Source organism: Gymnoscopelus microlampas (assembly GCF_963454915.1).
Source record: "Gymnoscopelus microlampas genome assembly, chromosome: 13".
NCBI lineage: Eukaryota > Metazoa > Chordata > Actinopteri > Myctophiformes > Myctophidae > Gymnoscopelus > Gymnoscopelus microlampas.
This window is the reverse complement of record NC_139950.1, coordinates 281,361-296,934: the sequence shown is the minus strand read 5'-3', so window position 1 is coordinate 296,934 and position 15,574 is coordinate 281,361. Positions and strand designations below refer to the sequence as shown.

At 44.0% G+C, this 15,574-nt stretch overlaps 1 protein-coding gene across 1 annotated transcript; it reads right to left on the bottom strand.

The window, feature by feature from the left end:
- Window positions 1-1,005: 1,005 nt before the first annotated feature.
- On the bottom strand, window positions 1,006-6,959 carry LOC311058109 (large ribosomal subunit protein bL32m-like; the record flags this gene model as incomplete). Its single annotated transcript, XM_084075415.1, has 4 exons — window positions 1,006-1,161; window positions 5,554-5,650; window positions 5,972-6,003; window positions 6,951-6,959. 4 exons carry the CDS (start codon window positions 6,957-6,959, stop codon window positions 1,006-1,008), a joined length of 294 nt encoding a protein of 97 aa, XP_083931541.1.
- Window positions 6,960-15,574: the final 8,615 nt, after the last annotated feature.

The following is a 15,574-nucleotide window of genomic DNA, read 5'->3' as shown; positions in this document are numbered from 1 at the left end:
CTATAGCTCCTTGAGAAAAAGCTTCATACCCGTAAATCCTCTTATAGTAACCCGGGCTTGTATTTGTTTCAACTGTAGTGGGTACCGGGCTTTTATTCCATTTTTCAAACAGATCAGAATGAAAAAATCAACATTTTGTGTCAGTTTGAACCCAGTAAAATGTACTGGGTTCATTTATTGAAACCAAGTACTGTATGAAATAAACAGTGCAAGAGGCTGCTTGTTTTCATAAACCTGGTTGCTGATTGTCTCGCAGAATCTGGCAACACTGCTAGTGGCTTAAACAGGTCATGTGACAGGTCTAAGCCAATGGGGAGCCACTAGCAGTGTTGCTTATTTCTCTCGCAGAATCTAGCAACACTGCTGGGCTAGAACGGAGCAGTGAACGGAGCAGTGAACGGAGCTGCGCAGCTCGTATTACTCTGTGTCACGGTGATTTGAACCGACGGCAGGCATAGTAGCTATAGAGGCGAGAGACGTGTCTAGCGCCCTCTTAAGACTTAAAAAAAAAGTAGGAAAAAAAAAGGCTTGTAATTCAGGCTAGGCTTGTATTGGAAGGGAGGCTTTTAATTGCTTTTTTCAACTGCGCACCTGGTCATTAATAGAGAGACGGCTTTTAATTGAATAGAGGTCACTATTAGAGGATTTACGGTATCTCCATATCTTTTTTGAACGTGTTGGAAACGAGCCGTTTTCAACGGGCGATCACTCTGCAATGGCGGATCGCGTTAGAAATATTATTGTTCCAGGCGATAGTCGGGACCTCCACCATCGCGCACGCACCCTTTGTTTACAGCGTCCTCGTCGTGGCGTCTACAGCCCTAAACAGCGCAGCGTAAACGGTAAGAATGCCAGCACTAGATGTACCCTGTTTTAATAAAACCTCTGGCACTAAATGTGTTAAGAAGTTTGCGATGTCTCTGTGCCGGTGCCTCCCCCGCCTGGGGCCCCCTCCTCCCAGGAGGGGGGACAACTGTCCACTTTATCACCCCCCTGTTGGCGGGGTTAGCTGTCTGATCTCCTCCTGGTACGATTGACCTCTATAGTGCGTCTCTTCTTGGGTTCTGCCATCCAGAGGATGCTGTCCAGCAGATCAGGGGGCTGGTCCGGTGTGTGCTGGTCCCCCTCCTCAAGCATCTCCTCTTCCTGCTGGGGCTCCAGCTGAGGCAGGACATGGGCTCCATTTACTCATAGACATATAAAGGTAGACGCCTCCTTCGGCTCTGAAGCGTTCGTATCTCGGGCGCGCTTCCTTGTTCCGCAGGGCTATCCCATATAAGGCTTGGGCAAGCTGGAAACTTCCGTGTGCGTCACAGAAGGGGGCGTTCGGTAGGCCAATCAGAGGCAGGTGGGGCGGGTCTTTTCTTAAGAGGCAGCCGCGTAGCAACTAGTCAGTTAGACACGTTGTGATTGGCCAGTAGTTAACGCGATGTGGTTGATCAGTAGTCAAACAGCCCTGCGGAAGAGCCTTGTATTGTAGACCGGGAGCCAGGCCCAGCCCTCATAATGTTTTCTGCTAAATTTTTTTCACTATGATTTCCTGTTAGCATATACCTTGGGCCATCACAAGTTCATACTGACCACCCCCAACTCGGGGCCGATTGGTCTCAGGGGCCCCAAAACCCCCTTTTTTGGGGCAAAATTATGTTAATGGCAATATTAATTTACTACAATTACACAAATTGTCTTACACATATGAAATTCGGCATGGAGTATCCTGACACATAGGGGTAAGTAGCAAAATAGGATTCTGGTGCTTGCTACCATTGTACTTTTAAATATGACCACAACATCCCCAGAAAAACAAAAGAAAATACTGTCCGCTTGACAAATAACAACAAAGATGATTATTTCCCAGCACTTTATGGTGAATATCACTGCCACACTTGTATATAGAAAACTTCCCATGTGCCTAAGCTTCAATTTGAGCCCAAGATGACCTTTGTATCTTGAACATTACTCTTTCTGTAGCCAAAATTCTGCACTATACCTCAAATCGGAGAACATTGAATATTCAGTCATAGTAGAGGCCCTAGGAGTGGTCCACGCGCGACTGTTCATTTTCTTTTCTAGTTTGGATTTTTTGGCATCCTTAGGACCTCTAATATAGGGATTTCGATGATCCCAAGAAAAAAAGTGGTCCAAAGTGTGTTTTTTTCAATGTTTTATTACCCCTATGAGACCTGCGGGATTGCTGGCTGGAACGCTGGCGAGACTGTCTTTCGGAGACTATGGCGCGCTCAAATTTAGAAGCAGCCCAAATATAGAGATGCCATTTGATTTTCAATGGGACCAACCTTGTCATGCTACCTTGTCGGGAAGGGGGCTAAATACCTAATGATTCAAAGTTAGACAACATTTTGGCGAGGGAGAAACGGCCATCAACATTTTCCAAATGGTCCCTTGAGCTGTCACCTCAATATATGTGAATAGAAATGGGTTACATGGATACCTACAGCCTCCCCTGTACAGACATGCCAAATGTATGCCAATCTTATGCAGTTTTGGGTAAGAACCATGCGGGTGCATTTCGCCTTTCCGACATGTCGCCTTTCCGACGTTAACGAACCCTATACCTAACCCTAACCCTAACCCTAACCGCACGCGGAAGCCACTAGTCGGAGTGGCGAGATGTCGGAATGGAAGGAGCACCCCGAACCATGCAGCTTTTTGCATGCAGTATACAAATATGTAATTTCCGCCTATTGTAAAAAGGAGAACACTTTACTATATCTATAGCTGTATGAGACCACTGTATAGCTGTATGAGAACACTGTACTTTATCTATTGCTGTATGTAGACCACTGTACTTTATCTATTGCTGTATGTAGACCACTCTAGTAACCACTCTAGTGCATCTGTAGACCACTGTACTGCATCTGTAGACCACTGTACTGCATCTGTAGACCACTGTACTGCATCTGTAGACCACTCTAGTGCATCTCTAGACCTCTGTACTGCATCTGTAGACCACTCTAGTGCATCTGTAGACCACTCTAGTGCCTCTGTAGACCACTGTATTGCATCTGTAGACCACTGTACTGCATCTGTAGACCACTCTAGTGCCTCTGTAGACCACTGTATTGCATCTGTAGACCACTGTACTGCATCTGTAGACCACTCTAGTGCCTCTGTAGACCACTGTATTGCATCTGTAGACCACTGTACTGCATCTGTAGACCACTCTAGTGCATCTGTAGACCACTGTACTGCATCTGTAGACCACTGTACTGCATCTGTAGACCACTGTACTGCATCTGTAGACCACTCTAGTGCATCTCTAGACCTCTGTACTGCATCTGTAGACCACTCTAGTGCATCTGTAGACCACTCTAGTGCCTCTGTAGACCACTGTATTGCATCTGTAGACCACTGTACTGCATCTGTAGACCACTCTAGTGCCTCTGTAGACCACTGTATTGCATCTGTAGACCACTGTACTGCATCTGTAGACCACTCTAGTGCCTCTGTAGACCACTGTATTGCATCTGTAGACCACTGTACTGCATCTGTAGACCACTCTAGTGCATCTGTAGACCACTGTACTGCATCTGTAGACCACTCTAGTGCATCTGTAGACCACTCTAGTGCATCTGTAGACCACTCTAGTGCATCTGTAGACCACTCTAGTGCATCTGTAGACCACTCTAGTGCATCTGTAGACCACTCTAGTGCATCTGTAGACCACTGTAGTGCACCTGTAGACCACTGTAGTGCACCTGTAGACCACTGTAGTGCATCTGTAGACCACTGTAGTGCATCTGTAGACCACTAAACTGCATCTGTAGACCACTAAACTGCATCTGTAGACCACTAAACTGCATCTGTATACCACTCTAGTGCATCTGTAGACCACTCTAGTGCATCTACCAAGTCTTCGCGGTGACCGCCCCCCACTGGGGGAAGCTGTTCCAGAGCCTGGGCCCCCCCCAGGCTCTGTAGACCACTGGACCAATGGTCTATAGATGCAGTACAGTGGTCTTAAGATGTAGTAAAATGGTCTCTAGATGCAGTACAGTGGTCTATAGATGCAGTACAATGGTCTATATATGCAGTACAGTGGTCTAGATACAGTACAGTGTTCTCATACAGCTATAGATGCAGTACAGTGGTCTCATACAGCAATAGATAAAGTACAGTGGTCTCATATAGCAATAGATAAAGTACAGTGGTCTCATATAGCAATAGATAAAGTACAGTGGTCTCATACAGCTATAGATAGGTCTCCTTTTTACCATAGGCGGAAATTACGTATTTGTACTGCATGCAAAAAAAAAAAAAAATGTACTGCATGGTTCCTGCCCAAAACTGCATGAGATTGGCATACATTTGGCATGTCTGTACAGGGGAGGCTGTAGGTATCCATGTAACCCATTTCCATTCACATATATTGAGGTGACAGCTCAAGGGACCATTTGGAAAATGTTGATGGACGTTTACCCCTCGCCAAAATGTTGTGTAACTTTGAATCATTAGGTATTTAGCCCCCTTCCCGACAAGGTAGCATGACAAGGTTGGTCCCATTGGAAACCTGAGGTTGTCTCGAATCAAATGGTATCTCTATCTTTGGGCTACGTCTAGCGCGCCATAGTCTCCGAAAGACACGCCGGTGTTCCAGCCAGCAATCCCGCAGGTCTCATAGGGGTAATATAACATTAAAAAAAACACACTTTGGACCACTTTTTTTCTTGGGATCATCGAGGTCCCTATATTAGAGGTCCTAAGGATGCCAAAAAATCCAAACTAGAAAAGAAAATAAGCAGTCGCGCGTGGACCACTCCTAGGGCCTCTACTATGACTGAATACTCAATTTTCTCCGATTTGAGGTATAATGCAGAATTTTGGCTACAGAAAGAGTAATGTTCAAGATACAAAGGTCATCTTGGGCTCAAATTGAAGCTTAGGCACATGGGAAGTTTTCTATATACAAGTGTGGCAGTGATATTCACCATAAAGTGCTGAGAAATAATCATCTTTGTTGTTATTTGTCAAGCGGACAGTATTTTCTTTTGTTTTTCTGGGGATGTTGTGGTCATATTTAAAAGTACAATGGTAGCAAGCACCAGAATCCTATTTTGCTACTTACCCCTATGTGTCAGGATACTCCATGCCGAATTTCATATGTGTAAGACAATTTGTGTAATTTTAGTAAATTAATATTGCCATTAACATAATCTCGCCCCAAAAAAGGGGGTTTTGGGGCCCCTGAGACCAATCGGCCCCGAGTTGGGGGTGGTCAGTATGAACTTGTGATGGCCCAAGGTATATGCTAACAGGAAATCATAGTGAAAAAAATTTAGCAGAAAACATTATGAGGGCTGGGCCTGGCTCCCGGTCTATTGAGATACCAGTCGCTACAATGAACTGCAGAGGCCAATGAGGTATCTAGGTTTCTATATCTATGCATTTACTACGGGAGGCATGCGTTAATCCGACAGACCTTTTCTCCGACTATGTGGCATCCGCGTGCGGTTAGGGTTAGGGTGCGGGTTTGGTTCGGGTTTACTGTTTAATGTCGGAGCACTGCGCTGTCGAAGGAATGCGCTGTCGGACTAACGTATTGCACCCATTTACTACCAGGGCTGGAGCCAAAAGTCTATCAAGCCCTGCTGCTTGTAGAAGTCTGCTTTCTATCTGTAACAATGACCGTCTGAGGTTCACAATGTAATACCCGCTAACTCAAGATGTTACTGAATCGCTGCATGTTTCCCCAGTTCTGTCCTTAGAGTTATAACATATCTGTTAATATGTATATCTTGTATAATGAGGTTCATGCAAAGTGGTCTTGCCCTTTAAAGGGTTGAAAGAGAACAACCCTGAAATAGCACTTAATGTGTTTATGAATCTGCTCATGGTGTCACGATGTGAGACAAGTGTTTGGACCCAAGCGCAGAACCAGGCAGGCAGATCAAGTTCAATGATGATTTATTAACAAACTTTCAATATAAGTTGTCAATACAGCAGGACATACAAGGCAGGACACGACATGACAACAACTTTAATCTGACAAGGGAACACTGAACACAGGGAGGTTTAAATTGACACAGACTAACAAGACACAGGTGAAACATAACTACAATCAACACAGGGATTAGCTGGGAGACTAACAGGACACAGGTGGAGAAACAAGTAATCACAGGGAGGAGAGACAAGACAGGTAGCAAACACTAGGGCAGACAGGTAACACTAGGAACAATACTACACAATAAAAGTACAAGGATAACAGGAAATTATACACAAGATACAAGGATCCTGACACATGGAAATAGTAAATATACATGCACCATTTAGAAAGTTTACTGTTAGGTCCAAAGGTGCTCCATGGCTAGATAAAGAAGTCCTTGACTTAATGACTGCGAGGGATAATGCAGAAAACAAGAAAACAGCAAATAAACTAGGTTTGAAGATAGATAGACAAATCTACTGTCAATTAAGGAATAAAGTAACACGGTTAAATAATAAGAAAAAAAGAGTATTATAAACATAGGATTAGTGAAATAAAAAAATATGGAAAAAAACTATGGTCAACACTGAACGAAATAATGGGCAGGAAGGAAATCAAATACATCTATTTCATTCATACAGTCTGAAGGGATCTTCATAACAAAACCTTACGATATTGCAAACTACTTCAATGTTGTTGTTTTTTTTAAATAAAGTTGATAAATTAAGAGGAGGTCAACAAAGTAGTGATGGTTCACTATCACACACCTAATAGAAAAAGAGATAATTAAAGACAAAAATTGTCTCTTATAAAGAAACAGTTCAGAAATGAATTATGTCACAAGCAGATTCCTCTTCCTCTGGTATAGACAACTAAAGCCCTATTCCCACGGGATTAGTATTATCTAGGGACCTCTGATAATTCAGAAATTACCACCTGACGTCTGTGTTTTTTGGCGCATTCGCACTGGATAAGCGAAGTCTGTGTTTTACGTGAAATTACTGACATTATCCATGATCCTTATAACAGAAAAGACCATTAATTTGTAGACTCTCTGAGTTAACGTTTACATTAACAGTATTTGTTTAATATTAAAGTATTTATTGAAATTATTCTGAGTCCAACGAGCCAATTAAACAAATGATCAATGTCGCAGCTGCGTTGGAGACGGGAGGCATACGATAATCCGAGATCCATTTTCTCCGACTATGTGGCATCCGCGTGCGGTTAGGGTTAGGGTGCGGGTTTGGTTCGGGTTTAGTATTAAAACGTCGGAGCGCTGCGCTGTCGGAGGAATGCGCTGTCGGACTAACGTACTGCACCCGTTGGAGACTCCCAGAACACAATGAAGCGGAGCGGTGAATGTTCTGTGCGTTCTTTACACAGTGATAGACTGCTAGCAGTAGTTCCAGCTAGAGTAACTCTAAAATAAAATCTAGGTCGAGTAATCATATTATGTGACTTTTTTTTTTAAATCTTGCTGCAAACCTCAGGAAGTCCTAGCTACTAGCTACTTATTGTTACTGTTGTGGAAGATTGTGTGTGTTTACATGCCTGATCTGCAGTGGTGGAAAGTAGATTTACTTAAGTACTGTACTAAAGTAAAAAAAAATTGAGCTATTTGTACTTTACTTGAGTAAAGTACAAATGACTCAGCCTTATATATATTTCGGCCATTTGACAATAGCAGATCTACAAGCTCACAATTGCTTGTAGATCAGCTATTTTCAAAAGATGTTTATACATTTGAAAACTTGAAACGGGACATTCTGCATAATGACTACTTTCGGTAATTTAACTTTTACTTGAAACAGAGTTTCTACATTGCAGTGTTTGGTAAAAAAAATAAAAAATAATCCTCCACATGAATTTAGAAAACGTCCCACTCACTTCCTCTTACTGTGTGTGTAGTGTGCAGTCACGTAACCGAGCAGAGCGATAGCATTTAGCATTAGCATAGAGATAGCGAGTAGTAGGGGGGGTGAACGACAATTTCAGAGAGACAGTTCGATGAGATGGTCCACAACCATACGATATGGGAACATATCCACACAGAGCTGTTACTCCGGCACCCGTCTGTAGAAGAATATGGAGACTGGAAAAAGATTACAGCGAGGTTGGGCTATCTCCGGCGACGCTCCTTGAGTGCCTAAAACAAAATAAGAAGACTGGAGCTTCACCAACCAAAAGTCCGTTCTACGACCAACTGGATGCTGTTCTTGGTAAGATTGCATGTCGCTTCTTCCACCTGTATGAATGTGAATTGACAGAAACCTTGATTATTGAAGAGAACGTTAGCTAATTGTGCTCTTAAACTAGCCACGAAGGTATGGCTGGCTAACGTTAGCTTCACGCTCTGCACTGGCCAGCTGTTTAACGTGAGAATAACAATGTACACAAACGTGTTGTGGTATTTGGGCACTTGTAGCTTAAGGTTTTTAATCGTTTTCAGGTAGCCGACCAATGAACAATCTGGGAGATCTGCGGACGGATAGAGGGAGTTCAGACGAGGAATCTGTCGATGTGTGTCGTAAGTGCATTTACAGTGATTCTCAAAATGTGGTCCGGGAACCCAAAGGGTCTGTTCGGGAGTTGCACTGGGTTTCCAGCTAGTTTATTGATAGTTAAAAACCCTAAACCCTTACTGGTGCTGAGTAATGGAACCAACCAAATGGACCTAAGGGTCACTCAGCAGTTATGTGGGTCCATGGCTCAAAATTGAGAGCTACTGGGCTGTAATGCCATTATGTGCTCCCCCCCCCCTTTAGTTGTTTGGAGTTATTTAACTTTGTACCTGCAATTGGGTGAAACATGTCCTCTGCATTTAACCCATCCTAACTATTAAGAGCTGTGAAGTGTGTATATATATATTCATATGTATGTAGCTGTAGGAAAATCCTTCACAATCATTGAATTACGGCCATACTGATTCATGGGTATTGACTGGTCTCCACATAATGGGAATCAGAGAAGAAAGAGCTGTGATGGTGTGCGTGTGCATAGTGCAGTTAGTATCACGGTACCTAGCAATGGAGGATAGGTGGGCTTTCCAGACCTTGCTGTCAACCATCATTAAAATACATGATAAATAGATACTAAGTGGCTCTGTCAGTTGGGAGGATACAAGGACACTGTCCATACACCCATTTATCCATCCATCTGAGCAAAATGCGCAAGATAAGCATTGAGTTTTCTCTTTATGTCTTCAGTTAGGTGATATCTGCAGTATATCTAATGTGTTCCCCTGTGTTGTCTCTCTGCTCCAGTGATGTTTCATGGCCCACCAGCAGCCAAGATCAAACAAGAGTTGACTCCCTCCAAGGAGCTTTCTCCTTGTCGCCAGGACAGGAGTCCCATGCCATATGGAGAGAAGTGCCTTTACACCTACCGGTGAGCTGGACCTTTTCCCTCTTATGCTTATTATGGTACTAGTTTTTGCTTTTGCTTATTCCATGTACTGCCTATACTGTACAGTTTGTCACATACGATAAAGCTAGCCTTCAATTAGCATATTTTATCACTATATTCTCTTTAATAATGATGCTATCACTTCCTCATGTTGACTTGTTTGTCATTGCCTCCCTCACAGTGCCTATGATAAGAAGCCCATTCCTCGGTTCAAACCATTGACTCCCCCCTCTACGCATGCGTCTCCTTGTGGCCCGACTGGCACGGCAGGGACACACCCTCTCAGCGAGCAGACCCCTCCCCCTCACCCCCTGTAACAAATCAGAATCCAGGGCCACGTCCGCTGCACGTACAACATCACAGCCAGCGACTCTACAGCCAGAGCCATCCGTTTGCGGTGCCCTGCACACCACTTGGCCAGGATGCCAGCAGCTTCAGCCCTGAGCACAGGTAATGGTCATAATTCTCCCCAACTACCTCATGGTAGAACATTGATATATCTATGTTGCCAAAATAACCATGATTTCTATCTCCTGTTTGCCAGTCTCTGAATAGCCAGCATGTTTACCAACACATAAGCTAATGACCCAGAATATTTAACTGCTCTAAATATACTCCTTCATTATCGTCATCATGTTTCCATTATCGGGACCACTGTCCATATGCCACCTTAGTGACTTGGTGGGTCCATGTCAGCCCGATGACACTACTGTCACTACTGCTGACTTTAAAGGGAGATGAACATCTGTTGACAGGCTGTGTAGGGGTTTACAGACCATCAAAGAGTGATGGGGCGGTGCTGTGTGGTAGCACGGTGAAGGCTTCTGTTTTGGATGCAGTTTAGTATCTGTTATTATGAAAATGTGTTCAACCAGCCAAGACACATTCTCTTCCCCCTCACATGCACACTGCAACCCTCCACTACTGCTTAGTCTAATCTGTGTGGCCATATATACGTAGTGAGCGTGCCAATTTACTACATATACTACATTCACTGCCAGGCACTAAAGGCCAATGGCAGCCATTCACACCCTAGGAGCCATCTCCTTGGACTGGAGCCAAGATTCTCTGTATAGAGCATCGCAGTTGCACAGAATCCGGGTGCCGGAAGTAAATACTCAATGCATTTTTCCCATTGACTTTTCCAAAAATATTTATATCAATGAATTTAAGCCTAGAATCAAGCCATCCAGGATGCTGGTGAATCATGACCATAAAACCTTTTTTTCTGTGATTTTTTAAAATGTTATATTTAATGATATGATATAATATGTTTAATAAATACCCTTTGTTTTGCCGTTTTCAAAAAAGTTTTTTCACAGAATCAAACGTTTTATGGTCATGATTCACCAGCATCCTGGATAGCTTGATTCTTGGCTTAAATTAATTTATATAAATATTTTCGGAAAAGTCAATGGGAAAAATGCATTGAGTATTTACTTCCGGCAACTGGAAGTGGGCGGGAACTGCGACGCTCTATAGTCGTCCAACACATGGTCTTAATGTCTGATGTGCAGTGTCCCAGTTTGGCTACTCCCAGCTCCAATGTTCTCTGACTGGTTCTGAACCTACATTATCTCTAATATATTCTCCAATGCCCTTTGGTTGGTTCGAGCAGGCTAGAGAGAGGCTCAGAAGCTCTATACATTGTTCAATGCCCTTTTGTTGGTTCAGGCAGGCTAGAGAGGTTCAGGGGTTCTATACATTCTCAGTTGCAGTGTGTCCGCTCGTGTTGTCTACTTTTTTGGCATAATCACTGAAAGAATGCCTATGGGGTTATTGTTCAGGTGGAGTGACTGACAGGGGTGAGCAGGTATGGCCACCGGCCAGGCTGACCATATATGGAAAATGAGAGGAGGCAGAGGCAGAGAGCTCGAGTTAACCCCGGTGGGGTATATTTACTGAAGGTAGTTGTGTGTGCTGTACAAAGGTAAACAGAAACAGATACAATAGTTGGTATTAATAATTATATCCAATATAGATAATAAACAATAATTAGCAATTCAATTCATCCTCCATATTACAATAAGAAATCATAATCAATAGCCGATCTACAATAATCGATATTCATAATGAAATCATTCGTATGGTCAAATCATTCATGGTGAAATCATTCATAATCATCAATTCATATTGTAATGAATGCATCAAATAAGATAGGCTAAATATATAATAAACAGTTTAAGCAGGATAACTATTCATGATATAATCAATAAACCAAGGGAATAAACACAACTTAAATGCACTGCTTATGATTTCAGATATAAATAAATAGGTGTGAATTGCTCATCAACATTCAACAGTTCAAATATAATGTCCATATATGCAGTGGCAGCCCAGTCCAGACTAATGTGGTACATTGTCTCTTAATACTCTTGTTAGCCCATGCTGGGAGAGCAAACATATTGATGGCCTACTCATCTCCAAAGGCATTATGATCAAAGGACTCACGTTTGTTCCGTAGACGCACACATGGATGGTTTGGAGTGAATTGGTGAAATGGTGGAGATCAGGAGGTTTCCAGGGTGAATTGGTGAAGCTCAGGAGGTTTTCAGGGTGAATTGTTTGGGAGGAGACAGGAAGCCATGGTTTGGCTTGGTGATCTGGCCATGAGGAGGGAGTGAGTGCCTACCTAAGTAACCTCCCACACCTGTGCGTGGCCAGTCCACAACCTGCCATTCAATCAGGCTTGATTGGGTGTCAGTGACTCTCCAGGAGCCTTTTAACAATCACCTTCTCTGTCCCCCGGCATAATCACCTTCTCTGTCCCCCAATCTCCTAACGTTTAGGTTCCAGCGGCAGATGTCTACCTTTCCCCACAGCAGAGAGCCAAGCACGCTCCCAGTTTATACCCCAGCCCCCCAGCAGTAATGGCCGGCCCCCGTACCACCGGCAGATGTCGGAGCCCTGACCCATGGACCAGCTTATCAGAATACTCTCGTCTCTCACTTTCTGTACACTCTTTCTGGCTGATTCTGCCTACAGCTTGACCAGCAATATAATGAAGCCATTCCCAGAGGGTACAACGAGGGACCAGAGAAAGCCTACATACCAGTCATCGGCCCAGTCAACTATCCCAGTCAACTATCCCACCGACTACTACAACAGAAAGGGGTGGTACCAGGGCCGGACTTACCGTTGGGCTAGGGGGGGCTGCAGCCCCCGGGCCTCCAACTGGGGGGGCCTCCGATTTTTTTGGTACATTTTTTATTTGTTTTATTTTTTATTTTTTTTTATGATCAAAATTTATTTTTTTTACGATGAAATTGTAAAGTATTGCAATCCAATTCAAGTGAGATTTATGTTTAGTTATTGTATATTTAGTTGTTTTATGGTTAAAACATCGAGAGCTGCTATCCACACTGTCACTGACACTGAAGACAGTGCCTGTAGTGGCTGTCAAAGCCTAATCCGGTCTAAAGCCCGCCTACTACTGTATCCAGTATTTTCCACACACACATACATGCACACACCACTTCCGTATCCGCTCTAGCCCCACCCAGGCATCAGCAACTTGCTCCATTGGCTAGATCCCAGTCCAGCCAATCAAGATGCGCAGATTATGCAAGGGCAAGGGGACAGGCCCGGAGGTGAGGTCAGCTGTTTACCTGTCATCCTGGCGCGGCATCTGTCTGTCAGTGTTCTGTTGTGATTGTGACCTTGTTGTGATCATCATCACCATGTCGGATAACAGGAGGTTGTTTGAAAGTGGAGCACAAAAAAGAAAAAAGAAAATTGAAAAAGAAGAGCGTAAAAAGGAGACACTGAGCAAAATGAAGAAACTCACGGGATTCTTCAAACCAGTTACAGCGTCTGCTGCGACACAAAATGAAGCCCCAGACCCCAATAACTCTAGTGATGAGGAGGTAGAACTGCTGGGAACAACAACAAGTCCCAGTGCTCCCAATGAGCAGGTTGGTGCCTTGCATGGTTTGTTTTGGTCGGGTGCGGACGGTGTGTGTGACTGAATGTGTGTGTGTGAATGAATGGGTTAATGTAGCTTAAATAATAATGCACAATAAAGCGCTTTGGATAAAAGCGCTATACTATATAAATGCCCCATTTATCATTTACCATTTAGGTGGGGGTGAACCTAGATAAAGGCGAAAGCCTGCTGGAAGAGGCTTCTGAGCCAGGGCCCTCATATACCCAGTCACCACAGTCTGAGGCAGAGGGTCGGGCACCAGCAGCAGCGCAAGAAGAAACACTGCCTGTTGTGGCGGCCCAGCCGGCCCAAACAACGGAGGATTCCTACAACAGTGATCCTGCTCGTTGGGGTAAAGTTGATGACAGAGTTCAATCATACTGGATAAAGATGGGGCCCGAGTCATGTCAAAATAAGGATGTGGACACCAAAGCATCAGAACGTCTTTATAAGGAGCAAAAGAGATTTTTCTCAAAATCTTTTTTCAAACGTGAGCTCCAAAACGGCGAGCTGGTGTCCAGAGAATGGCTTCTTTATTCCCCGTCCACTGGTTCAATTTATTGTTTTGCTTGCCGACTGTTTTGTGATGATGGAAATGGACAATGCCCGTTTAAAACCGGCTGGAGTGACTGGAAACGTGCCTCGGAAAAAATACCGAAACATGAGAACAGTGACAGCCACAGGAAGGCGATGTTAACATACATTAGACGTGCATCATATATTGGAGTAATTGACACTGAACTGAGAAAACAGCTGGAGTCGCAGTATACATACTGGACAGATGTACTGAGGAGAGTAGTGGTAGTTGTCAGAGCGGGGAATGCCTTTCCGGGGCACAAGTGAAATAATTGTCAGGCCTGACAATGGAAATTACTTGGGCATCCTTGAGGCAATAAGTGAGTTTGACCCATTTTTGAAGTCACACATAGAAAAATATGGTAATGCTGGATCAGGTACCCCCACTTATCTTTCCTCGACCATATGTGAAGAATTTATTCAGCTGATGGGTGATCGGGTGCTGTCAGATATTATCAGTGAAGTTAAAATGGCCAAATACTTCTCAATTAGCGTTGATTCAACCCCCGATGTTTCACACACGGATCAGCTCACGTTCATTTTACGTTATGTGTCACGGGTGCAATACGTTAGTCCGACAGCGCATTCCTCCGACAGCGCATGCCTCCGACGTTTCCAATACTAACCCTATACCAAACCCGCACCCTAACCCTAACCGCACACGGATGCCACATAGTCGGAGGTGACACATGGGAGGCATACGTTAATCCCTTTTCTCCGACTATGTGGCATCCGTGTGCGGTTAGGGTTAGGGTGCGGGTTTGGTATAGGGTTAGTATTGGAAACGTCGGAGGCATGCGCTGTCGGAGGAATGCGCGGGTGCAATACGTTAGTCCGACAGCGCATTCCTCCGACAGCGCAGTGCTCCGACATTAAACAGTAAACCCGAACCAAACCCGCACCCTAACCCTAACCGCACGCGGATGCCACATAGTCGGAGAAAAGGTCTGTCGGATTAACGCATGCCTCCCAGCCACACAGGGGAGGCTCTGTGTGAGTCCGTGATCACTGTTTTAGAGGAGATGGATATTGACATAGGCAATTGCAGGGGACAATGCTACGATAACGCTGCAAATATGTCCAGAGTTTATAAAGGTTTACAAGCTCGCATGAAAGAGATAAATCCACTAATTGAATGGGTCCCGTGCGCAGCGCACACACTGAATCTGGTTGGTGTCAGCAGCGTCAACTGCTGCTTAGAGACAGCTGATTTCTTCAGCTTTGTGCAAAATGTGTTCAACTTCTGTTCCAAGTCAACAGCTAGATGGACAGTTGTAACTGCAGGATTACACGCCAATGAAAACAACGCATTGAAACACTGAAATCTCTATCTGACACCAGATGGGCTGCACACACACAAGCGACACAGGCACTGTGCAGAAATTATGCAAATATTCAAGACTCACTTAAGAGCATTGCTGATGACAACAAACAAAACCCTCCAACTCGAAAAGAAGCAATGTCACTTTACAAAAAAATGAACAAACTCGAGGTTGCTTTTCTGTGTAATATGTGGAATTGTATTCTCCAGCGTTTTCGGACTACAAGTGAGGCTCTACAGGCTGTGCGTCTGGACCTATGTAATGCAGTTCATTTAGTCCGATCGTTGAGGGGTTATGTTGCAGGCTTGCGAGATAACTTTGATGTGTTTGAGGCACAAGCTAAAATTATGTCTCCAACAGTCTCAACACTTTACAAAGCAGACATAGATAGACAAAGAA